General features: G+C 39.4%; 1 protein-coding gene across 5 annotated transcripts; it reads left to right on the forward strand.

Moving 5' to 3' along the window:
• Positions 1-1016: 1016 nt before the first annotated feature.
• Positions 1017-26864, forward strand: scml2 (Scm polycomb group protein like 2). Of its 5 annotated transcripts, none has more exons than XM_080885600.1 (14): positions 1017-1090; positions 4689-4762; positions 5028-5096; positions 5519-5589; positions 7507-7741; positions 8290-8378; positions 8673-8916; positions 21880-22184; positions 22454-22586; positions 23651-23857; positions 24598-24771; positions 25029-25244; positions 25509-25663; positions 25940-26864. In XM_080885600.1, the coding sequence occupies exons 2-14, from the start codon at positions 4741-4743 to the stop codon at positions 26063-26065; spliced, it is 2046 nt and encodes a 681-aa protein (XP_080741726.1). In that variant the 5' UTR covers positions 1017-1090; positions 4689-4740; the 3' UTR covers positions 26066-26864. The 5 variants fall into 5 exon arrangements, with proteins under 5 accessions (XP_080741726.1, XP_080741728.1, XP_080741725.1 ...); XM_080885602.1 differs by having other exon boundaries at positions 1076-1094; XM_080885599.1 differs by lacking the exon at positions 1017-1090 and adding an exon at positions 3115-3375.
• Positions 26865-26910: the final 46 nt, after the last annotated feature.

Raw genomic sequence — 26910 nt, forward strand, 5'->3', positions numbered from 1 at the left:
TTTCTAGACTATTATGTAGCTATCTTTTAAATCTGTAGCTGTGTTACATAACTAATGCATTTAACTGAAATACTGTACACAAAACATACTTGAGGAACCTTAGTTTAGTATTTCTGTTACTCTATACTACTTTGGATGTTTATTCCATTACATTTCAGGTAGAAACAGTTCATTCATTACTCCTATATAGTATGGTGCTGTTATAGTCACTGAATAAATAAATGGAGAAAGAAAAAAAAAGGGGGGAAATATACTAGAATTAACCCAAAAGGCGTTTTTATACCCATGAAATTAAAAAAAGCAAAACAAAAAAGTGACAAATGTTCAATTAGCATTATTAGAAATACTTTTTACACAAATAAATACAACATACAAAATGTTACCTAATTATATTGGTTACAATCAATTAAAATGCAATTTTAGAAAACTGAACTGTTTGAAACAGACACGTTGTTACAACTGAAGTAACAAAGCAAACAAAATGAACTCCTTCTCAACCAGCCATGATTATATCAGCTTTGATAATATACCACAAATCACATCATTGTCATTTGCTGATTTTACTATTTAAAATGCATGATTTTCGCGAAAGCGCATTTATAGTTTTACATTAATAAATTATTCAAAATTCAAAATTGTAAATTTTGAATGTAACTGCTCTGTTGTTACTGTAACACAGATTACGTGTCTGTTTTTTCAGCTAATTTAATTTATTGATTAAAAATATTTTTTAATTATTAACACAGCTTACCTTCCGTCACTTACATTTCATGTCATCTCTATTCTCATCACCCCCTGTGTGATAATTAGCATGCCACAATAACAAAAATACACATAAAGAAAAAGATTTTCGTTTCCACGTGACATGCTGTTTAATATAAATACCCAACATGAATCAATACTTACTTAATACAAAGCCTAATTAATATTTCCCCTGCTCTAACCTGGTTATTTTTTTAACAAGAAGGGAAAAAAAAGAAAAAATGAATTACAGCACTGCGCGGTGGACATGCGCGAAGCTGCAGCGAATATGGCGGCTTGCATCTGATAGAAAGTGAGGAGTCTCGCATCAAAATACCCAGTTGACACGGTTGGTACGGCTCATCCCTCTTTATTAGTCTCGTGTGTTGTTTTGTTTTCCGTGCTGCGGTCAAAAGCGCTCAGCTTTCCTACTATTAGCGCACGCAGTGTTTATACTGTAGTCTGTGCAGACGGGCAGCTCGGTGCTGCCTACAGTAGCTACATAGAACTCTGCAGCTTTCCCTTTGCTTTCTGTTTACTGGACTAATGCAGAGGATTGCTCTGCAACTGAGGAGGAAAAGAAAAACACCCGTTTAGCGCGATCCTGCAGCCTTGTAGTTACACCGCTGTGGATACAGTGTATCGTTAGCAGTGTTTAGCCCGTGTGAGGAGCTCTGTCCCGCCCACTAAATGTGACCATAACCCAAATGAAAATGCGTCACAGACTTTTCTTCACATTTAAATTTCTACCTTCAGCTTATTTAACTTCCTCCCTCCTCACAGGCTGCAAATTTAAAAAAAGAGCAATGCACGTTTAATTTTATTTATTTATTGTTTCCTCTAAACCTGCATGCTGTTCCATTTCAAAGCTTTTATGCGACTCATCTTTAATGCTGGTGCTGCGAAAACAGTTTGACTTGGAAAAAAAAAAAAAAAAGAAATATTTTGCTGTTAAAGTTATGGGGTCTGAAAGAATCCCAAGTTATGATCGCGGAGGTGACGCCCTGCAGCGGCTCACACACCCCTCAGCCTCCCAGCAGCAGTAATGTGATCCCTTCACCGTCCTGTCTCCCAACTGTCCTGCCTCACAGAGGAAACACCAGGCCAGGCCGAGAGCGTGGTTTCAAACCCGGTTTTGGAAGCTCGTCTCACTCTTGTAACATTTTATTGAAGAAAAAAAAAGCGAAGACAGTGATGCAGCGTAAATAAACATCCCTCATAATTAAAAAACCAAGTTATTATTCAACAGTTGAGTAAAGGTGTTATTATGTTATCTAATAATCAGCAAGTCACCTTCCCCCATTTGGTCGTTGAGAGTCCACGCAACCGTCTTCATTCTTCATCAGATAAATAATTTCTCACTTTATTTTTTTCTGTTTGTCTCTGAAATGCAGTTAAAACTGAAATAATCAAAACTACCAGATGCTCAGTTTACAGTTAAGAACGTGTAGCGTTACTGTACTGCACTGTAATCCACTATGTTTTTGCTCTCACGTTTATTTTTCCTCTTTATCTTTTGTGATGCTTTAAATTTTATTTCAAAATTAAAAGTAAAATAACAATAAGAACCCAAACCTTTACGCCACATTACTCTTTGGTTTTAAACTTTTTATTTCTTTGTTTTTTATTTTAGCATTTTTTCCCACATTTTCACTCCCAAACTAAAAAGAACAACAAAAATATTAATAATTAAAAAAGAAGTTAGATTAATTATTAATAGAAATAAACAAGGTATCTTTGACTCTTAATTAAGAGTCAGAAAAAGCTTTTGGGGGAAGATGACTGAGATTTGTTTTATTGGCCTCTTTTATCTTTGGTCAAGAAACAAAACAAACTTTCTGTGTTCCTCTGTTATTGCTTTGCTAGCTTTCTTCCACAACTGGAAATCCCAATAATTTAGTGACCAGTGAACATAACACAGTCAAAAATCAGTTTGTAGTATAAGAAAGATTTTTTTTTTATTTAAACATGTGTGCCTTATAAAAAAATAAAAATAAAATCAGTGACAAACACTTTGACAGCTCCTGTTGAGTGAGAGTTACGGCTTTTTCACGTCTTCTCACTGTTCCGTTTTGTGAACATCGCACTAATCCCAGATCAGTGGCTGCATGAGTGGAAATGGAGATTGTAAAAATTAAGTGCTTCCTGGTCTGCGGGGCAGTTTTGTCTGACCCTCTTGAGGAAGGCGGACAAACCAATGCAAACACTGAACTGGTCTGGAGCTGGAATCCTTTTCATGTCTGCCAGCAGACGTCCCACTTCCACACGTCTTAATGGCTTTTTATGGCAGCTTGGAATCTTTATGGCTTCTTCTGACTCAGTGGGATTCATTGCACAGGGGGGGTTAGAGAGAGGGGGGTTTCAGAGGGAGGGTCGGCCACAATACATTGCAGATGCTAAAACTTTGAAGCACAAAGAAAGGAGACATTGTGAGGCTTCTGAAGACATCTAAACCTTTGGATTTGTGGATTTAATTTGTATTTTTGTCTCTTTTGTGTGCTGTGGATTATTTTTTTTCTTCTCTTCAGTTTGAGCTGTAGCTATGTACAGAATTTGCATGGAGTGGCACTGTGCTGAAGTTTCTCTTAAAATTGATCCTCGGTTTTGGACCAGATTCGGAGCTTAAGCAGTGTGGTAACAGTTTGATTTTCTTGAAAAAGGAGTAATAATGGTTGAAAAGCTGCTAGCAGATGAGTTCACATGGAATTGAACTAGTTAAAATGAGTGGTAGTGAGCATTTGTTGGACATGTTTTACCTCTTTGCCTCTGCTTGAAGTTCATTGTTTGTTTTGCACAATGAACAGCTCTTGCGCATCCTCTACGACCCCTGAAATTTAAATGTGGAAAGTTTAGTTAAATTATAGGTTACAGTTAGAAAAATAACACAGAGGGCTTTGAGAAATGGCTGATTTTCATCCTATAAAATGACTAAAACATGTTAATCCAGCTCTGTCAGTACTTCCCTAACTTGTCTGTATTGTGCCACAATTGGCACTCAAACAAGTGTGGACGCTATGTTTGGTAGGTACTATTTTTAGCCATGTTTGGATTCAATTGGTTGTAGAAGCACTTGACTCAAAGTAATGGTTACAAACGGTCGCCTGGTGCAAAAGCACGGCTCACTATGCTTTTAGGTAATTCACAATAAGAGGAGTAAGTTAGTAGGCTTTGGCTACACAGTTGGATAGAGTCATTTTTCATTTTTGGTCTTTTTCCCTGAGATTTGTTGAGAGTGAGCAAAATATCACAGCATTTTTGAAAAAGGTCAAGCAGGCTTATTTGTGAAGTAATTTTAAACAACGAGGTAAATGGGTGTACTTTACAGATGACAGAAAAGGCGAAAGACGACTTAAAAAGACATTTCAACAAGATTTAGACGAAACAGAGTGCAAGATAAAATAAAACAGACTAAACAGGAAATTACACATTAGAGTGGACTACTACACGGACAGAAAATTTTATAAAAAAAGCTTTTTTCCCCCCCAGTTTGTAATTCATAGAAACTGAATGTTGCCTTGCGGTGTATAGTTTTAATCTTGTGGACAGCAAGCAGACATGTTCCAGACAATCTGAGAGGTCTGGACTTTTCATAATGTAGCAGCAGATCTGAAATGTAATTTAGCTCTAAACTATTTAGTGCTTTATAAAGCTGCAGTAGTATTCCAAAGTAAATTCTCCAATATTCTGGAAACTAGAGGAACGTCAGCTTTCTAAGTGGAAAAAAAAGTGGACGCATTTTTAAAATAAGTTTATAATCTGTTAATGTTGTTACGTGGGCTTAGTACAGAGTATTTTCCATTTAATTATCTGAAATAATCAAATTTCTAATGTTGTCGTAAGTATAAGTTTATGTTACATGAAAACCCTCAACGGAAATTGCTTGTGGCTATTAAGTGGTTACATTTGATCTCTACTGAGATGAACTCTTTTGACTGTGTTATTTCTAGCATCTGTTTGGGTAGCTGCCTGCCTGACTTGACCCGAAGAAGCACAGTCATCATGGGCCGAACGCCACACAGAGGTAAGCCTGCACAGTGCCTTTGTGCCAATTTGATCCAAAAACCCCAAACTAGAAGGTACATCCCAAAACAAAATCCTCGCTGATTTTCTTTTGTTTTTTCTTTCTTTTGTTTTTTTAACAAAGACACGATTGGAGTCTTTTATGTTTGGTATGTTTGAGGTAGTTTGAGAACTGTTACAATGCCTTCATTCTCACAGTAATTAAAGTCTGTATATCAGAAGCTCCATAATTCTGATGAGCCGTTCAATCACCGCTTTGATTTCAGATCAAAAGGAGGAGAAGAAGGAGAGACGGAGCAGCATCACAGCGGGCTCTGCTCTTGACAAGTCTAATGGTTAGCTGTGCAGATCTCTGCCTTGTCACTCCTCTTTGTTAACCCTCTCATTATCAGTCTAATTTAAACCTTTTTTTAAATTAATCCAGCCACTGCAGTGTCACCACTTCCACAGTTAGTAACTCATTATGTCTTTTTTTAGTAAGTTTCCGGGGTAGGTTAACAAAAGCACCCCTGCTTTTCTAACAGTATTACTCACGTTCTTTTGTGTATTTCTGACATCCTGCGCAGACTAAGCTTTACTTTGCTTTTATAAATATAAAGTGGGGATTGCTTCTTTTCCTTTCACTTAAATTAGCCTTAGTGTTATTACAAGGGTTTTTTTGTTGATTGGTTTTATTTTAACACGTGATTTTTTTTACACTTTTTTGACCTGTTCTGTATCTGACTGATCTGCGTTTTGTTTCCGTCCTCTGTGCCAGAACCGTTCAGCTGGGAGGAATATCTGAGAGAAACGTCCTCCACTGCAGCGTCGCCCTCTTGCTTCAAACAGGTACTTGATCATTAAGAAGCTTTTTTAAGATGCCATATCATTAATTTCCCTTTTCAGCATATTGCTTCTTTCCTGGCACAAAAACTTTCTGTGATGATTTCAGACAAAAGAGGTACTTCCTGATTAGTGTATTTAAAAAAAAACCCCACATATAGTATTTGTTTACAAGAAACATTTCAGTCAACACGGTGTTGTGAGTGGAGTTTGTTTCATATGCAATGATCCACAGTGTTGTGAAGTAAGCATAGGCATTAATATGGAGTTGGTCCCTATTTGCAGAGTTTCCACTCTTCTGGCTTTCTACAAGATTTTGGAGTGTTTTGTGGGAACTTTGTGCCATTCATCCAAAAGAGCATTTTTGAGGTCAGACACTGATGTTTGGCAAAAGGGCCTGGCTATTCTAGTTCATCCCAAAGGTGTTTGATGCGGTTAAGGTCAGGGTCATTCAAGTTCTTCCACACCAAACTTCAACCGATGCCTTTAAAGGCCTTTGTTTGTGCAAATGGGGCTCTGTCATGCTGGAAAAGAAAAGGGCCTTCTCCAGACTGTTCCCACAAAGTTAAAAGTATAGAATTGTTCGAAATGTAATGTTAAGGTGCCGTATGCATGACAAGTGAATTGGTTTCCAGTAAAGAGCTGAATTTTGCACAACTCCCATTTTTATGAGCTTTACCCCACTGGTTTAAGGATTTTTCAGCTTTATGTCATCGGTTTAAATTGTTAGAAAAATAAAAAGTTATCAAAATCTAATAAGTAAAATTCTGAGAAAAATGAAAAACTGGTAAAGTATTACATCTTGAAAGTAACCTTCCAGACATAACTGTAAGAAAAACCTTGACTGGCTCCCAAACATATGAGCACAATTTGTAATATGAACCTTAATAGTTAATTCTGGCTTTTTACCTTAAATATTTCCTCAGTTTGTAACATTTGTTATCCTTTTTGAAAGTTTTCTGTGTTTTTCCTCAGCTGTCAGTAAATACATCCATAATTAAAAAGACATCACAGTTACAAACATTACATGCATTAATATCAAAGAGCGCTGTGGCAGCAGCAGCAACGTCACTGAGGATCAAAACACCACAATCTACATGCAACACACAATCCATATCACCTGGATGTGTGCAACAGGATTGTTCCTGAGCCCTCTGCCTCTCATTTCTTTGTATTCTGGACCTGACATAGAGCCTGAGAGATGGACTTGAGCCTTCAGATCCAATGGCTGTTAAGCCATTCTTAATATAGGGAAACAGGGAGAAGGTATGCCAAACTACTCATGAAGTGGACTGAAAATCAGTGGCAAGAGGTCTCATTTACAGCATGTACAGACGAGTTCAGCAGAGAGGTACAACAATGAGTGTTTCAGTCATCAGTCATGGATTGCCTTCCCCAAAGAACAGAACAAAAGGCAGCCAACATCCAAGGAAGAGCTTTCAAGAAACCCGGAGAACTATTCCTGAAGACGACTTAAAGAAATGACAAGCTGCCTGAGTGAGTTCAGGCTGTACTGAAGAATAAAGGTGGTCATACCAATTATTAGCTTTCCAGCTTGGTAGAATTGTAAAAGCTCCGTTTTTGTCTTATATACTGTGTTTCCATTTGTGTGTGTGCACATGTTTCAAAAAATTGCTGCACCTCTTTCCTGTTTTCCAGGAAAAATAAAAGAAATGGAAGTGGCTCAAGACTTTTGCACAGTACTGTATACTGAACGACATAAAGTGGTTCTCGGGCACCGCGTCAAATATAATCAGATGGGCTAAATAACACAGGCTGCAAAAGTCACAAAAAACTAAGACGGTTACTAACAACTGTTTTTCTTGTAGTTGTTATTGCCAGTACACATTCGAGGAATATTAGCAGACTCATCTTTCATGTTCAAGGAGCGATGACTGAAGGTCTGTTGGTATCCCTTTGCAGTCCAGAGTCCCCCCCACCAATGACTTCAAGGCAGGTATGAAACTTGAAGCACGGGACCCTCGCAACTCTAACTCGGTGTGCATCGCAACGGTGATGGGGATGATGGGCACTCGGCTACGCCTGCGTCTGGATGGTAGCGACAACACCAACGATTTCTGGCGGCTGGTCGACTCGTTGGACATCCAGCCAATAGGAACCTGCGAGAGGAACGGAGACATGCTGCAGCCGCCGCTCGGTGGGTGCCTTCCTGCTGTTACCGGGAACAATTTGGATTATTAAGACTTCCATGTAACGTTCAGTGTTTGTTTGTAAATTGAAATATCTGAATGATTACAGTTCCTAGAAACTAAAAACTTACTCAAATATATTTAACAAAATATGAGAAGCATGTACATAATGCATTGAAAACATAACATTATGATCGGTATTATTTGGTTTTAGAGCATACACAAAATAATTTTGTACTTAATTTGCCTAATTGAACTCTCCCAGTGACTGTATGTTGGAAAAGGGTGTATGTTATGTTGTATGTGTGTTTCGACTTGTAATAGTAGGAAAAGCACAAGTGTTCCTTGAAAATGTTTTCGTCTTTAAGTGCAGTTTGGTGACATTGAGTCCTATTTTAAAATAAACAGAATAAAAATATCCTGCACTTAAAGGTGCTTCATCATATTTGTGGAAGAACCATGTAGAAATCCAGTGTGAACGTGAAGAGAAGTCCTGGTCAGTAATTTGCAGCATTAACAATCAGGTTAAACTGAATTGTTTTGGCCTTGTGTACAGGTTTCAGGATGAATGCCTCCTCCTGGCCCATGTTCCTCTTACGGACGCTCAGCGGTGCAGAGATGGCCCCAGCCTCGGCTTTTAAGAAGGTAATGACAAAAAAGAAGAGGGCAGCTATGTTTAGTGAAAATAATGTTTAAAAACTGGATAGAAATTTGTAATAGTAAACAGTTTTTTAGGGATTTTTTTTTATATGCTCAAACAACAGCACGGCCTTTACTAAGTTAATTTTGTCCATTTTAATCACACAATGAAATCTTACTCCGTATGTGGGCTCCGTGGTTCACTTTCACCTTCTGCACAGTTTATCTGCCATTAAAATAAAGCTCCATTAGATTTGCAGGATTCATTTTATTTGCATGTATATTTACGTGTTTCTTTAGGAACCTGCCAGCCCTGCCAAAAACTACTTTCAGCCTGGTATGAAGCTAGAGGCAGTGGACAGGAAGAACCCTTACCTGATTTGTCCTGCCACAGTGGGTGAGGTCAGAGGTCAGGAGATTTTTGTCATGTTCGACGGCTGGCGAGGCGCCTTTGACTACTGGTGCCCCTTCGACTCCAGAGACATCTTCCCTGTCGGCTGGTGTGCCCTGACGAAACACAACCTGCAGCCACCCGGAAACTTCTGTGAGTGCTGCTTTGGTTCATATGTTTTTTCTCATGCATTTTTAGGGCTTTTTAAAAAATCTGTTTATGTGAATAAACAGTTAAAATAAATAACTCGAGAATGAGGTGACATGGGATATTCAAACTGATACCATAAGTATATCTATTTGAATGCCAGTGACCTCGACCTCTAGGTCAGAGGTTGAGTTTCCTGAAAATCTTGTGAATGCGATAACTTTAGAACAAGGCTACGTAGGATTTTGAAATTGATACCATAGGTGTATCTACTAGGTGGCTGGTGGGGGGGGGAGATGCTAACAGTTCACAGCGAGAAGGTCCTGGTTTCAAAGCCACTGGATCACTGAAGCTTTCAGTGTCTTTGTGTCCACTGACTTCACACCATAAATTGGCTCTCTGTGAATGGTCCTCAGATGGACAATTTCCAGATGTTTTGAACACTCACTGTCATTATATATTTTTTTTGTGAAATTAAAAAACAAAACAAAAACAAACGCAGGCAGAGGTTTGTTGTGTTCAGTAATTTTATCTTAGCAATGGGATTCATGTTATTATGGAACGGAAGGTTCCTATGTGAGAAGTTTGGCTCAAATTTACGGAATTAATTACCAAGCCTTCTATTATTTATTCCTGGTTGGTAATCTTGGTCAGATCTCGGGCACTACACGTTTTGGCCTCTAGAGAGCAGCAGAGCATAAATGCTGACGTGTGTCGGAGCTGTGGCATTACATTGAGATCAGAGTGGCAGAGATAGCTGTGTGCGTGAAACATGGTTGTAAAAACCAAAGTATTGACCTAGTTGTTGTGTGCTTTCACTTCTCTTTAAATAGGCTTGAGGTTTTTACTTCGCTTAAATAGCGAGAAGAAGCGCGAGTCTCGCTCTCGCCATTTTAAAGACAGACAGGCTTTGTCTTAAAATAGGAGTGCCTTATTTTTCTGTCAGAGCTTCAGTTTTTACTTTGCATCAGAAAACATTTGAAACTCTTTCAGTCAGATTAGCGTCATATTCTCTTCATATTTCTGCTGACATTTTATTTATTGGTTAGTAAGAGATTCACTGTGTACAACAGGAACTGTACCCTGCATTTACATAGACGTGCAGAGGGACGCAAACAGGATTATCTTGAATAAAAAATCATCTGTGGCAAACTGTGAGGGTGCTAAGTTTGCAACGAGTCGTTTACTTGATTAAGTGAAATTAACTGCGTTTATTCAGTTACTCAATTTGTTGTGGTGTGAACGTTGAGAGTGAGCTGGTCCGTCAGCTTCAGCTCTGTGAGGAATAGATGCATTTTGTGTTGATTGTATTACAGCTAATATGCATTTCTGTGTGTGTGTCTTATTATTTATTCTCACAAATGCTCAAATGCTGCAAACCATATAAGGGAATTAAGAATTATGCCTTTTGCCCAGTGTCAGCATGGATAGACTGCAGTCCCGCTGCACTCCTGGTCGGATAAGCAGCAAGAAAATAAATGGACCTGTACTATGTAGGCTACGTAGGATTTGTAGCCACAAGTTTGTATATGTTGCCCCCGGTTAGGCTTTTATGGTAAAACAGTGAGGCTAACAGTAAAATAAACACAGACAAATGAACCAACGCAAAGAGTCGGAAACAGTGACTAAAACAGGACAGGATATGAGAAGCACAATGGCTGAAAACAGAAGTTAAGAACAATCACAAAAAAAACTTCTCCCTTCAGTGGGTTGATTATTTACATTAAGGATGTTACAGTGTTTTATATAATGATAAGGATATTCAGATACTTCACAAAAACAAACAACAAAACCTCATTTAAAACAGTCCAATATTTATAATTCCTGATCTAGTAACTTTACACAAGCATTATGAGCAAAATGCTTTAAGTTAATTCATTATTAATCAGCTATTATTAGTTTTAATGAGCCAGTTGAGGTGAAGCTTTAGCCTCATATGGTGTGATTAAGTTGTAGTTAAAGTGTAATGAGATTATAAAAATAACTGAAATAAAATAAAATGTAAATACTCGGATTAAGTATCACTATCATGATGATGTTATTACCAGTAAAAGATGTCATAATCACTGCTCCCTGTTCTTAAGTGTTACTCATTTAGTTTTTATAACAGGTCAAATATTTCAAGATGGTTTCTTTGTCTGAAATCATATAGCAGGCGGTGCTTGCAGAGCCTTTTCACAATAATTATTTTAATCAGCTCCAAGCAGCAGGAGTTGGAAATAATGTATTAAACTGTAATAAATAAATATAAGAATGTAATCAATATAGTTTATGCAGCACCAGAAGCTTTTCAGACAATGGACTGTCTTGGTCCGTAGTCAAGGTTGTTTAACAAAAGTGCAAAAAATCTGTAAAGCTAACCAGTTTAGGAATGTCAAGGCTTCAGTTGTATTTGTTCTTTGTGTGTGTTGACTTGGCTCGGTTGGCGGGGTTATGACCCACCGCTCTGACCCCCACACAGAGTCTGCAGAGTTCCCTGAAGACTCAGCTTAAGCAGATTCCAGTTTCTGATCTTTTTATCATACATTAGCGCTGCTTTCCATAACTGCAGGCTGTTTTAATGTGCGGTAGCTCGGTCTGCTCTTTCCTCCTTCTTGCCCTTTTGAAGACGTGACAAAGTTGTGTGGCAGCTAGAGCAAAACGGCAATCATTGATTTTTTCCACGGAGATACAGTTTTTGGTCACGTACGCTCGGAAAGAACACATTTCAGTTTATAATCCTCTGAAAGGTTTTGTATGTGGGAGAACTTATTTGTCCTGTTTTGCTGAATTAAGTATGTACAATGAGACCTAATGCCTTAAACGTTAGTGCAGCGTATGTGGAGAAAATTGAGCTTATGTCTCTGGACACTGGAGAGGAAAAATATCACAGGAGATGACAACATAAAGATCATTAATGTTGAAGATCTTTATCAAAGCCTATAATTATTTTTTGTTTGAATAATTATGTGTCTTTAATCGTCCACTTAAACTAAAGATCTATCTTGTGGATTTGTAGCTTTTTTTTATTTTTATTGTTAATGAGTTTTCAGTACTTGTGTAGTCTTTATTCTTATTAAAAATGCTTTTTCAATTGCTGGGAGCTTCTTAGAAAGCTTGTTTGATTAAATCTGAAAACATTTGCATTTAATCCGGTACTGTAAGTCCCTGTGACAATTTTGCAAAGTAGACATGGCCACGAGATAGTGAGAGGCATAGACCAAAGTTTCAGACTGCTCTAATGATGTGGAAAGTTTGGCAAGAAATTCATCTGTTAAAATACTTAAAATATTTATAAATGCTTCGCCAACTATGTGAAGATCTGTCAAATGCGCGTGCTTGTGTGAAACATCTAAAGACAGAAAAACACTGTGCTGCTTCTTTAAGTACTGTGTCGTTTTTCTGTGGAGGCATGTGGGACAAAACAGTCCTAGTGTGAGTCTGTGGGAATTCGAGCTTCCGTTCCTATTATTAGTGTGAGGGCAGCACTGAGCTATTAACTATCAATCAGCGTGCATTACGTGCTAATTACACTCAGCAGTTACGTAGCATGTTTCCATGTGATTTTATCCAGTGCAAAATGCTCAGAGTTCAGCTGTTTAGTTTCTTTGGCTGCTATTTAGACACTTGCCATCCATCAAAATCACGTTGACGAATGGCTCTTGAGGTAGTCTGTTGACTCTGAAACTGGGGTTTCTAAACAAAGTTTAGCAGGTGTAATAAATATCAATCCTCCCCATGTTTGCTGTTAAGGTCATCAGCTCCCATCTAGCAGTTTCCTCGCCTTTAGCCACTTGTTGGTGTTCCCTGTTTGAAGAAGCTTGTGGTACTGAATAAAGCAAGAATCTTGATTAATAGGGAGGTGTGTGCATGTGTGTGTCTTTTTCTTTTTTGTCTTTTTGTGGGTCGTCCACATAACTGATGGATGACAACAGTTATGTGCCATGTCAGAGCATGTTTGCAGTCCTGGGGCAGGGACGTTTGCAGCTTGTTTGTGTTTCTGTCCACTAAAAAGATATTAAATCTCACTGTAGCTCTGTGAATTACACTCAAGCTGGCAAAATATTAATCACCAAAGGTGAGAAATGGCATCGTTACGTAACGTTCTCCATCCACAGTCTTTATTTCTGGGGAAAGCCACCCCCTCATTTCTTCATAGTTTGCTACAAAAGTGTGAAATGGGCACAGCAATTTATTGAAATGTGTGTAGACGTTAATGAAAATACAGTATATGAGGCAAAAACAGAGTCTGTACAATTCTATATCTGCTTGAAATTTAATATTTGGTATGATCACCTTTATTGTTCAACTCTCTTAGGTAAGCTTGTCATTTCTTAGTCTTCAGGAATAGTTCTCCAGGTTTCTTGAAGGAGATTTCCAGACCTTTGATGCTCTTGGATGCCAGCTGCTTTTGCCAATCAGATGCTTTCCAGATGGTATTGAGTGGAGGATCAGAATCTGGTGGTGCTTGGCTGTGTGCGTAATTCTGTCAATTTTGTTAAGCTTTCCAATACCACAGGCTGAAATACAGAGCCACACCATGGCAGAACCATGGAATTACCATCAAATTTCAGATCTGCTGCCGATGATTTTCAGTCCAGTTCTTGTGTAATTTGGATACCTCATCGTTTTCTCCCCATTTCCTTTCTTTAATAATGCTTTCTTTGGCAGCCACTCTTGAGACCATTTCTGGACGGATCAACTGAAGGGCCAGAAGTCTTTGCTGGATTGTTTCCTATGTCTTAATGACATGACTTTCAAATATTGTTTATCTGCTGTAGGTAGTTGTTAGGCCTACCACATCTTCTTTTGTCCTATAATTGAACAGTTTCCTCAATTTGTTTAAGGACACACTGCACACCATGCTTAGATATGCAACATGTTCAGTCAAAATTTCTTCGGGAATCACTTTGATGGCCCAAAAATGCTATTTTATTCCTGTCAAACTGTGTTATCTTTGGCAGTTTTCATTAATTCAACCAAAGAAATGTTTTTTTTTTTTTTTAAATAAAAGCCTGCTAGTAACAAAGTACCTACAATAACCACAACACACCTGTCTTATGTCTACACATAACAGAAAACTTGTTAAATTCGATTAAGTTTTATGTTATGTGTAGAAAAACATTACATAAACTGGTTAGGTTAGAGTTAGGTGCTTGAATGATTCACTGGTTAGTTAAGTGACTAAACAATGACAAAAGAAACATAAATGTGAAAATGTTCAGGTAGAAGGACTAGATGGAAAATGAGTGAAAAGCGGCCAATGTCCAAAGACTTAAAAAGACCTTCAGAAGACTGGAAACTATAACGTGAACTCTTAGGTGTGAATATCGCACCTAACTGCTGCTGTAATTTATGGAGATGCTGCGCTGTCTCGTCGTTTTTGTGGCATTGACAATGATGCTAATTGAATTGAATTGAATTGAACTGAATTCAAACAGCCAGTGTGCAATCGTCTTGATTCATATGAACTCTGACAAGTTGCAGAAAGTGACAAAAAAGTGACACCCCCCCCCCCCCCCCCCCTCCCGAACTGACAAAACCTGGCTTTTTATTATGTGGTTTAGTGTGTTTAAGCAAGTGAGTGAACATCCAGCAGTCCCCTTCAGTTTTACAGCAATGAGGCCATTGTTAGTTATTCCATTTGGAAGCAATTTTGAGTGTGACAGACGGGTTAACAGAAGGACAGAGAAAGCCTCATCTGCAGACTTTGTGCATTCTTCCAGTGAAATGTCATTGTAACTCCTGAATTCTTCCAGATGACTTTTTCTTTTTTCCATCTGAAATGAATACAGCTGAGTGATTTAACAGTGCTGCTCCGCCAGCCATTGTTTAAGCTCCTGATTTACTCACGGTTTGTAGTGAATTAGTGCTGCTTTTTTAATGGTAAAACGCTGCTACGCAAACAGTGACACTAACAAGCCCACACAAACAATCTAAACCAGCGACTAAAATAGAACAGGATATGCTAGAAAAATGAATGAAAACAGAAGGTAAGAACAAAAACTAAAAAACAACAAAAACAAAGGTATTTAGAGAGAAAACGTCTGCTTTGAACATCTGTTTTTAGTGTGATCAAAACCAGAGTCTCAGCCTTTCTTTGTGAAACTATCTCCAAGTCTGTGTGTGCGTGAGGTTTTTTCCCTTTGTGTGCACTCTGAAGAGGGGGAGAAAAAAGAATAATGTAAACCACTAGACAGCTACCATGTTTGGATGCGAATAAGTGAATAAGTAGGGCTTGGTTGAGGTGTTAATGAGCTGATAATTATCTGTGCATGTGCGAACAGGAGTGAGAGACTCTGTAATTACTACTACGTTTAAAAATTCTCATTAGCTTTCATCAAAATTCTCCTGTTGCGACCCTGCTACATACTTTTGAAAGAAGCTACAGGGGACGCCAAGATTGGGTGTAATTATTTTCCTTTTTGTACTGTAAGTATTTGTCATTATGCCTGTTTTTTTTTAAACTTTTGGTGTGATGCGTCTTTGTGTTAGTTTATTTGTCTCTTCTCTCTGAATAATGCATGAAGGGTAGAGCTCGTCGCCATGTTAGCACACGTTGACACACGTTGACACACGGCAGTCATCTTTTGTTTGTTTTGAGGCAAATTAATACTTCTCGTCGTCTTAGATTCTTATGCACAGGATTTACACATCTTTAATTATTTCTAAGTCTCACTTTATACCCGCAGTATGCTTAATGGGCACACAAGCAGGAAGATATTGGACTTAGACATTCAGTAACAATCAGTGCAAAGGAAAGAAAGCATTCTTGCAAAAGCAGACATAAAAAACAATGATGTTATCAAATGAACATAGGTCTATTAGTGCTGTAGAGTTAAGAAAATATTTTTTTCTTGAATCTGCAACATCAGCACTCCTTTTTTCCCTTTAGAAACAGATTAAGTTGTCTCTGAAGGGACTTTTCCCATGCTGGCTTCCTCTGGCTGCTCTGTTCCGCATTGTTCCAGAGTGAGGGTGCTATCCGACTATGCCACTGCTTCCTGATGCTGGACCTGACCATCTTTCATCAGGGAATGTCTGAATAGGCTAGGGTTACACTGGTGGGGGGTGTGGGTGCTCCTTGGTTGCGACAGTGTATGTGTGTGTGTGTTTCTATGTTGAGTGTGAGCTTGCTTGTGTGTGCGCCAACTCCAAGAGTTTGCCCCTTTTCACCCGTCTCAATCAGGACTCTTCTGATCCAGGTTAACCTCTCTTCCCCCCCTACAACCCCTACTTTCCCATCCCCCATCCGCTCCGGAGCCCCACCATTAACCCCTGTCCCCTCCCTCATCTCCCCCCTCCCCGAGAGGCTTGCTTAGAAGCAGGTGACTGATGTAGACTGTCGATATAGCCTACAGATAACACTAATAAAGGGCTCAACTCAGTTCCCTCCACACACCCACTCTTCCTTCCCTCCCTCCTTTTCTTTACTCCTCCCAAAACCCCTATGCAAATCTTACCACCCCTCCCTCACCCCTCACCCCGCCTGCTCATTCATTGGGAGGGAAGCTTTGCAGCAGCTTCGACCAATGGCAAAAGCAGGAGCAGCGTGGGCTTTGTTGTGGGCTTCTGCCGGGAGAAAGCTAGAGAGACGGAGAGAGGAAAGACCCACGGAGGCAAACTGAGAAAGCAGCTGATAGAGGCGCAAAAAATAGACAACAAAGTACAGATGAAGACAGGATATCAGAGAAAGTTAAGAAGAGGAAATAACAGGCTGGGACAGAAATCAACAACAGGCTGAAAGAATAAAGAGTTGCTTCAAAGAGAGAACCAGGAAGCAACTGTTCTCACTCACTAGTATTGTTATACACACTACTGTTACTATCGGCTAGCGGCTGCCTTAACTTCCAGTATTACTAATACTGCTACTACTACGAAAGCCACAACTGCAGAAGTGAAGCTCTTCGTTTCCCTGCCGAGGATTTCCTGGTGAGTCGCCTTTGTTTATCAAGTTAATATTCTTTTTGCGCTTGTGCAAATGAAAGAAAAACTTCTTGTGAGGTTGATGTGAGCTACAGTTTCACACACATAGTGATCTGCTGTCTGATTTTGGAGCAGTAACATGTTTCTGAGTGCGCTGTGCTTCACTGTGTTTTACAAATCTGCTGTTTTCTAACTGAAACATGTCTGAGAATCTAACAAATTAACAATGCTGGACACAATCATGAATTTCCTCAAAACAGGAAGTAGTGGTAGTAGAAGTGCGTTCATATAATTTCTTGTTAATATAATTGAAATGATTGTGTAGTTTACTAGAAAACTCCCGATTCCCTTTATGGTGTTGCTGTATCGAAAGCTAAAAAAAAAAAAAAGGAAGTGAAAAGTGATCCTACATTTCACAGAAAAGTTGTTTCACAAGTGTAGAGGACTTGTTTGGTGTGAGGGGTTCAAGCTGCTTTCTTTGTTTAGCTTGATGACTTTTTGAGTCTTTTTGCATTCATTCACATTCATTGTTAGAGACCAGTGACTGCTGCCAGACAGACTGACTAAGAGTCTGAGGATTTAACAGTATTGTTGGCTGTAATTAAGTTTAGAGCTCCATGTGTTTTTGATCATGTCTTTCTGTGTGCAAGGCATCAGGATTTTGTTTGCAGAAGGCTCCGGGAACGATTAATGCACATCAGATCTGTTATATGTGCACTTGTCTTTGACTTTTGTAATCATGCAGTCAGTTCATTTTATTGTTTTATATTGTGTGTTTTGAAGATGAAGACTTTGTGTGTGTGTGTGGACAAAGACTCTGGGACTATACACACACACACACACACACACACACACACACACACACACACACACACACACACACACACACACACACACACACAACCAACTTCCCCTTCTGCTTTCTACACACAGTATCACAGTTAAATCTGCAGCCGATGAGTTTTACACTGCAATAAATTCACTCAAAGGAACAGCCTGTAAGTGTGTGTGTGTGTGTGCGTGTGTGAATGGACTGTTTGCTTTGAGGGTGCTCTACATGTAAGTGTGTGTGTGTCTGTGGTGTAATTAGATGAGAGGGAACTCTGTGGGGCCCCTTCCCCCACCCCCCAGACAGCAGACACACTTCTCGCTCCGTGATGCCGTTCTCATGCGTGCACGAACGCACACACACACACACACACACACACTCTCGCCAAACATGCGTGTTTCCTCAGGCGGTTTCTTACACAGGTCAGTGGGTCGAGCTGGACTTATATAGTCATGATCAGTACCATATGGCTCGGTTTGGTTACATTGTATACATGCTAGTCATGTGTTGCTCAGACATTTTAAAAAGAATTGTTGCTTTTTTTTTGGGAAACTTGGGATTATTTATTTTTGCTTGTTGTTATTGTTTCTGTTTGTTGAAATTGATGTTTTGCCTTTGTTTTTTAACCAAAATTATTATTGGTCTTATTTTTAAATCCCTTTTAGCCATTGTGCAAGCCATGCTGCTTTTTTTGTCCCTGCCTTTTTATGTATTTATTATTTACTGATTTTCATACGATACAGAAACAAAACAAAAAAACCCCCAAAACAACAAATTAAAAAAAGGTTTTTCCTTGTCTCATTAAGATTTGTCACCTTAGAATAGCCAGACTTTTACCAGTCGCAGGTTTTTTAATGTATTCATACACATTACTTATTAAAACCAATGAAAAAAGTGCTATTTTACATATTTAACCCGTGACACTACTTCTTGTATTACGCTTTGTGTTGCTTTGCATCACTGGCTAAGGTGTAAAACTCAACTAACAGTATAATTTTACTCTTGCACATGCCCACTATGAGACCACTAAATAGGGAACTATATTATGAAAATCTTCTTGTCTCTTTTTGGAATGAATTTGAGAAAATATACAAATCTACACACTTACAAAATGTACACAAACCCAGATAAAGGCATTTTGATTGCACATGAAAAGGTACACTGATTTTTTTTTTAATTGCTATGCAGATATTTAAAGAATTGGTGTAATGCAGGAGATGTGATTATGTGCGATTAGTGGCTGTAATGTGATTGCTGGATCTAGGAACAGTGCTTTGTTACAGACACATCTGATAGATTGTTTATTTGTGATGCATTAACAGCACAGATTAGCCTCAAGATCACGTGTCTAATATTGTGTGGATCACCCAAACAGCTCTGACCTCTGGTGGTGTCCTGTAGTGTTTGTAGTTTGGCTCATTGAGTCGTCTGAGTTTTGTGGGTTAGGCTTTTGAGCTGGGAGATTTTGGGGCTAGGTGAATAACTTGGGCTAATTATCGTAATCTGTTGACTCCTTCCTGATTTTACGCGAGTTGCTCGAGTCAAAGTTAAATCCGAATAAAGGCAAGGACCCACAGCTTCCCAGCACAGCACTGAATTGTCTTCACATGTGGACATACAGCAGTTACTGTTTAAGCCTTTTTTGCATGCAGCCTCCTAAATTTGAAGCATCATTAAGTCTGTGCAGTGAAACTTCAAATCCACAGGGTGTGAAATGACCTTCAGTGTGAGGGTATCGGGTTAGCTTTGCTCAGTGTAAACATATAGCTTCACCGTGCAGCTGGAACAGACTGAGACAGCCAATATGATGCGATACTGCCACAGTGACAGCATTAAATGAAAGTACTTCATAAGCAGATTTTAAATTTTTTTGAAAAGCTCAATCATTTTTTTTTTATGTGACAACAAAACCAGGATGTGTTAGGATATGACATTAATCACTAGTGTGGAAATGTTACGTGTGGCGTCGGTAGCTGTCACATATGTGACCGGATTATGTTTTTTTGCAGCGGGGAAAGATCAGAGAAGAGTCCCAACCGAGATTCCCTACGGTGAATTAAACCCGCTGATACTGACTGGTACCCTGCAAAGATATTTTGATCTGCCTTTGTAGGGTTTCTACTCTGAGTTCAGCGTGAATGAGCGTACCGCTGTGCGTGCAGGTTGGTATCGCCGCCGCTCTCTGAGCTCGCTTTGTGTGACCGCTCCTGGTGAGCAAGTGAGCCTTCGCCCCCTGAAATAAGACACTGCTCTCTTCTACGCCCACTTTCAGTCATTTCCCAATTAAGCAGCTTTCAGGGCGCCCAGACTGGCCCCTCAGAGAATACCGTAGACCTTCCATAGTCGCTCCATATTGCTTCAGTCAAGGGCTCTAATGAAAGCTTTCGCCCCTTGAGAGCTTTAACATGCACTCTCAAGCCCCTGCTCTCACTAAGCTATACATTTGTATTGAAATAGGAGATGTTCTTTCTTTCTTTCTTTCTTTCTTTCTTTCTTTCTTTCTTTCTTTCTTTCTTTCTTTCTTTCTTTCTTTCTTTCTTTCTTTCTTTCTTTCTTTTTCTGTTATCTGGCTACATTTCTTTCACACATTTACTCTGATAATTATATGATTTTATCACAGTGTCATGCTGAGGCTAATGAAAAATGAAAAAGGGCTGCTGGTGCCACTGCATAGTCATATTTTTGTGTACCAGGGGCTGTTACCTTTCCTCTCACTTCCTTGTCACTTTATTACTATTTTAACACCTGCTGATTGGAATTTAAAGTACCTGTTATTTCTTTCAGGTATATTCAAATAAAGCGTTTTAAGTTGGAAATTGTATGTGAGTTGTTAAGATTGTTTTTCAACATTTCTTTTTCATTTGTTTTGGGTTGGAGGAGGTGGAGTCTTTTATTTTGACATAAGGGATGAAGGCCAGATCATGAGTCTCTGTTCTGGGGAAGCACGTATACGTGACCCCAGCTTATCCCATGCTGGATGTCAGCCTGTGTGCAGTACTAACATTTCACAATACTGATGTCAGTGACTAGTTTTTACAGTTTACACAACATCTGACAACATCCTTAAGTAATAAGAAAAGCCATTGAAAACCTTAAACATTACAACTGTATATTTATATATGTCTTATTTTTATTAATATAGTATTCTTTGCTAATTATTTTTCCCCTAAGGTTAATATTTCAGATATAGGTTAGATGTATCGTTGCGTTTGTTATTTTTGTTTGTTTTTTTCTTTTTTTTTGAGAAAGTAGCCAAAAGATTATGGTCCCAACTCACAAAATAACAAAGAATCATACAATTCTCTGTTTGTTTGAAAAGTGAAACTGAAATGAAAATGGAAACTCAGGCGGTTCTCTGGGGACTCGTGACTTTTGACTTTGATTTCAGAACGGGGAGGAGCTGAAGACAAAGGACCTGTCAATCCCAGGGGACTCTGAAAAATCAAAACAAATCTCCTCTGCAGGACTCAGTTATTCATTTCCCGCAGCTTTTGTGTTTCTTTTAACTTTTGCTTTCCACGCTTTGGCTCAACGACCTACAGCAAAGTGGATTCTCTGCACATCTTAATTTAAAGCCTCTGTATGGGTGGAGAGTAAATATGATTAGGGCGCTGCTGTGTGTAAAGCACCATCAGTTATTGAATAATTAGCTGGCCAGCTGAATAAAAGTCAATCTGCAAATATTTTGATAATTAAATAATCATTTTAATTAAGCAACAAACAAAATCCGTAAATCTGCTGGTTCTAGCTTCTTATTTGATGCTTTTCCTTTTTTTCATAAGTAATCTGAATAAAGATGACTTTGTTAACCTTGTAATTCCAAACGGAGCTCATCTGATACATGAGTTTTTGACACCTCTACATCATCAGTGTGATTTTTTTCTTTCCCCTTAAAAAACCTGACGCATCCAATAAGAGACATGAACTACTGTAAGCAATGAATTGCACAAAAATGTGCACAAAAAGTCACATATGCTGATTAATATTTCACTTCATTTTTTTCAAAGGTCAGAAGGTTCAATAAACACAATTTTAAAAAGTTAGGATATTCTAGTAATTATTTCATGTTTCAGGCTTTACGGGGTTAAAAGTTAACTGAAAGAGATGCAGCTAATTGCAGCCCAATAGCTTTTAGAATGTCATCTTTTTAGTAATGAGAAGTATCTTGATTTCTTATATCTCTCAGATCTTTTCCATGTACTTATTCTGTCTCTCCATATCCTCTTTTATTCCAGTTACCCTCCCTGGTGCCCTGCTTGCCCCTGTTTCTTCCACCTCATCTACACGTCGCTCGTCTTTTAACTCCTCCTCCATGCAGACCTCGTACCGACTGCCAAACCCCTTGCCTCCCCTCCCTGTACGCAAGGGTGTTCGCGGTCGTCGTCCCAAATCCCAGACTATCGCTTTATTGAAAGCGGCGGCAGAAGCTGCAGCAGCAGCAGCGGTAAATGGAGCGTCACAAAGCCCGGCCAGAACTAGCACTGAGACTCAACTGGCCCCCAGACCACACAAGAAGAGAGGACCTAAGCCTAAGAACAAGGTGAGATGTCACCAGAGCCACAGTCTCTTGGCCAGTGACTCTGCCATGTCAGAAATGGTTTAGAGAAAGAGAAAATAGTCAAGAGTTGATTACTGATAAAAAAAAAAGAAAGTATAAGTAAAAATGTCCTTACTTTAAAAGCCACTGTATGCAGTGCCATCCATGTGAAGAAGAGTTAAAAGAGACAGTTAATAAATGATTATCTAACAGCCTTTGTAGGTAGGTTACTGAGATTTACTGAGAAAGGCTTTGTTTGTTTTTTGGTTCAGAAGAAGCCTCGGGTGGTACAGTCCCTGGGGGCGTCATCAGTTACAGCTCCACCTCCAGAGACCAGATTGAGTATCAGCCACGTCTCAGCGGACAACAACAACCTTAACAACAGCACAAATGTAGTTTGCACAGGTAAAAAAAACCTAAACCAAAACAGATTTTAATGCCTCAATACTAAATATTTATAGGAAGGTTGATCAAATTATTTTGTGTGCTTTATTTTTGTAGACGTTAACATGAATTAGATGAAATTGTGATTGTTTTTCTTTCCCTATCATACTTCTAACAGAAACCCGAAATGGGTCTAACCTGGTTTGTGCGAAATGGAAGAAGCTTGAAATGAGCAGAACTGATTACATTTACTCTGTTTACAGAGATTAGAGTATGTTGGGGTTTTGATGGATTGTAGCATGAATTATCTATTCTCATGATTTTTTTTTAAATTGGACCAAATGGCACTAAAAGGACATAACAAAGAAGAGGAAGATGTAAGTAAGAGGAAGAGTATTCTCTGATGAGCCACCAATGGAAAAATTATTTGGCCCTGATGAAGGTAGTCACGTTGTTCTTTATACAACAGAACCACTTCAGACTTTATGCTCCTTTGCCATGCACCTTGAATATTATGAAGTTTTGCCAAAAACCTCTTCTCTGTTTCTACAAACCATAGCCATTACTCATCACCTGGTTAATCTGGTTACCATCCCTTCAGAGGAAGCATGCTTCAGCATGCTAAGAGGGGACTATGGAACCAAGGGAAGGAAAATCCAACCAAATACAGAGAAATTCTTGGAAAAAACAGAGTGAATCAGTGGTTCAATTTTCAGGATTACAATGCCCTTGAGCCTTCAACTAATGCAATGCTAAAGTAGCTTTGGGGCATGTCTGTCTGCAGTTTGTACGTGTAGAGCTTTAACCAAGAATACTCAAATAGGTTCCTACAAATGACTAAATCAAGGATTGTGTACATGAGAGACTGCAGATTGTCAAAACATGCCAATCATAATGTGCTACGGAGTGGAAACGAATGTATCTGTTTTAAATTAAAGTCTATATATAAATTGTCGATTTAAGTTTTAGTAACAACAGCCTCGATCAAACTCCAATTAAAATTTGTATTCTGCTATCTGTTTTTTTTTTTAAGTCTAATTCTTTTGTGTTCTTTGCAAATGTTTCCTGTATTTGTGCCATCTCAGTGTGTGTCTATGTGAACAAGCACGGTGACTACGGCCCGCATCTTGATCGAAAACTGGTGCAGCAACTCCCAGACCACTTCGGTCCAGCTCCAGTCAACGCAGTGCTTCAGCAGGCTGTTCAGGCCTGCGTCGACTGCACATACCAGCCCTCTGTACTGCTGTCATTTCTGCAGAGCCAGTCCCATACAGGAGGAGAAGTCATTAGAGGTAAATCAGGAGAACACCATGGAATAATATGTGAACAATATAATATCTAATAATCGATATCAATGAAGGTCGATGACACATCTAACATGTATTTGAGTAAAATGCTTTGTCCTTTTTCTGTAATTGTTACAAAAAGTGACAAAAAAATGATGGTTAAGTATTTAATTGTCAAGAGCATATTTTCACAATCATTATCACATCTTATAAAACAGCGCCTTTAATTTCGAGTTTCCAACACTGTGCGTCCTAGAGTGTGTGTGTGTGTGTGTGTGTGTGTGTGTGTGTGTGTGTGTGTGTGTGTGTGTGTGTGTGTGTGTGTGTGTGTGTGTGAGAGAGGCAGGAGAGAGGTGGAATAAAAGATGGTGCCTGTGGCAGCAGCTGATGTGAGCACTGTGTCTGTAATAAGAAGTGACATGTGTGTCTAACCTGGTTTGGGATTCTGGGATTGAGTCTCCCTCGGGGGGTCGGATCGGGAAGGCTATGGGAGAGGTTGGGTGGGGAGAGGGGTTTTAATTTGTGGATTTGTGCAGGCTTGGCTTGGATGGGAGGGTGTTGTGCCGTGTGGGATGGGGTGAAATATGCAGGTTTATAAATGGAGAGTGCTGCTAACCCAAAACCATCTGCTGTTTTCTTTAGCTGTGAATGCATATTGTGTGGTGTGTGTGTGTGTGTGTGTGTGTTTGTGTGTGCGCGCACGCACACTCAGATGCAAACTAATAGCTGCCATGTTTTGCCTCCAGTGCGGTCAGAGCATGGTATCCGCTATGTGAAGCTGCCCTCTGCCTCCAGTGCTTCTTCTGTGCTGCGGTTCCTGGAGAACATGTGCCAACATCTGGAGAGTGACAGTCTCTTCAGCTCGCAGCCTTTCAGCCCCTACACCAACAACTCTCGCTTCTACAATAGGGCCAAGTCAGGTGGGGGAAATGTGTGCATGTACTGACTGTAAAAGTGAAGAGCTTTTTTAAAGAGAAAGATTAAAGGTTGTGAGCTTTTAAGCTTTCAAATTTATTACGAGCTTTGATGGAGTGTGGTGTGTTGTAGTGTAAAGTTTTTGACACGCTGCTGTTTAATGAGTCTGTCAACGTGTCATTGTGTACATCGTGCTTTTTCCCCCAGTTTTCTTCTTGCACTCATGAAGTCTTAATCTCCTCCTCTTTCTTTATTGAAACAGAACCACTGTGTGTTGCTGAGAACGGCCTGCCTAACAACGATCCCTCTAAGGATCCCACTCCGAGCCCCCGCCCTCTTCACAACACGCCAGACTACAGAGCAGCCAAGAGGGAGCGTCCGTATTACCCCGGACACGCACAGACGCCGCCGCCTCTCCGACGAGTTAGCTCCAACCCCACTGAACCTGGCCCAGTGTGTGCACACAGACGAGTGGAGGGTAGGATTAATTACACACAGTCACAGACACACCAGGTTTTTCTTTAACCACTACACAGACAAATATTCGCCTCGTGGGTTTTGTTTTCCCTTTTACTTTTATTGTGAACCCAATTTTTTTTTTTTTTTTTTTTACAAATTTTGAGACAAATATCAAGGCCGTGTTAACAGCTCACCCTAACATCAAACTATTGCAGGGATCATTTCTTTCCTTTCTGATAATTCTTCATTTATTTTTCCTTCCTTTTGCTCTCATTCTTCGCAGCAGCTAGCTCAACAACAGGTCCAGACCACATGAAACAGGACAAAGATGCTTCCGGAAACGGCGCTTCCTCCTGGTCGGTTGATGATGTCATACGGTTTGTCCAAGAAGCCGATCCCCACACTCTCGGGCCGCATGTGGAACTGTTCAGGAAACACGTGAGTATTTCATTTAAATTAACCTCACTCTTTTTTTATAAAAATTCATTTTATTTTAATTCAACAAACAGCCATGCACTGAAATGTTAAGTAACATACATTATGGACGAAGACGACCTCTGATCTTCCTCTTGTGGTCTACAGTAGTATACACAATACATTACTTTGCTGTGCTAAAGGAAGTTGTCTGGTTAAAGTCATTAACATTTTTATTAGACGGTTTTAGAGAAAGTATGAAGTACGTACCAAGCTGAAAACATCCTCTTATCCCTACAGGAGATTGATGGGAAGGCACTGATGCTGCTGCGCAGTGACGTCATTATGAAGTACATGGGTCTGAAGCTGGGCCCTGCGCTAAAGCTCTGTCATCACATCGAGAAGCTGAAGCAGACCAAGCAGTAGAGGATGAACGTCTGTTTGATCACTGTCAACCAAACACACACAAACAAGCATTATTCTGCAGTGATAGGATGCAGTGAAGTCCACACGACCCACGGTTGTAGCTACTAACGAGGACACTGAGATCATGTTAGCCTTACGTCTTGTGAATTCTGAGGCGTTTTTAGAAACCTGAAAAATGGAAGTGCCGAGGATTTCACCGTCAGAACTTCAGGATTTGTGGAAAACACTTTGAAGCAGCATTTGAGCGGCTGTGAATTTGGGGGAAAATTTTAGCAAAAGTCTAAACACTTAAAGGAAAAATGATAAAAAAAAAAAACGAAGCAATTCTGAATTGTAGTAAAACTCCCCCAGTGGACTGTTTTAACTTGAAATCGGCGTCTTCTTTACAAAGTACATGAAGTTAATCTTAGTACATGAAGTCAACATTTACATAGCTGTAATTAGTGTCAGATATCTGATCATAGATCATTGTGTTTATGTTTATGTCCTTTTTGCCTTATTTTGAATAACTGGATGCCATAATTTGTCAGTCTTTATTAACTTACCTCTACAGATACACACGGATGTACACTATAGGTTTTGTTTTTATTTTATTTTATTATTTACTGTCTGGCTTATTTTTTTCTTTCCCTGGTCAGGTTTTCAGGGTGGCTGCTCTGCACAAAAGACGTGGAAGGTTAGTTCAGGTACTGGCAGTGAACGTCTCGCTGCATAATTTCTAACAAGGCAATAAAAGCTTCTGAATGACTGCATCTCTTACAGACTGTCGGGTTTAGTTTTGTGCATGCCAGTAGTGAATGTAGGAAGTCATGAGCATTATTGATGGGTACTGATCAACAGGGGCG

This window comes from Rhamphochromis sp. 'chilingali' (genome assembly GCF_963969265.1).
Source record: "Rhamphochromis sp. 'chilingali' genome assembly, chromosome: 6".
Taxonomy (NCBI): domain Eukaryota; kingdom Metazoa; phylum Chordata; class Actinopteri; order Cichliformes; family Cichlidae; genus Rhamphochromis; species Rhamphochromis sp. 'chilingali'.

Bases quoted from the DNA above. Each gene is read 5' to 3' on its own strand.
- scml2 (XM_080885600.1), top strand. From the start codon at position 4,741: ATGGGCCGAACGCCACACAGAG. The intron at 5,097-5,518 runs GTTAGCTGTGCA...CCTCTGTGCCAG, and splicing joins TGCTCTTGACAAGTCTAATG to AACCGTTCAGCTGGGAGGAA. The intron at 23,858-24,597 runs GTAAATCAGGAG...TTTTGCCTCCAG, and splicing joins AGGAGGAGAAGTCATTAGAG to TGCGGTCAGAGCATGGTATC.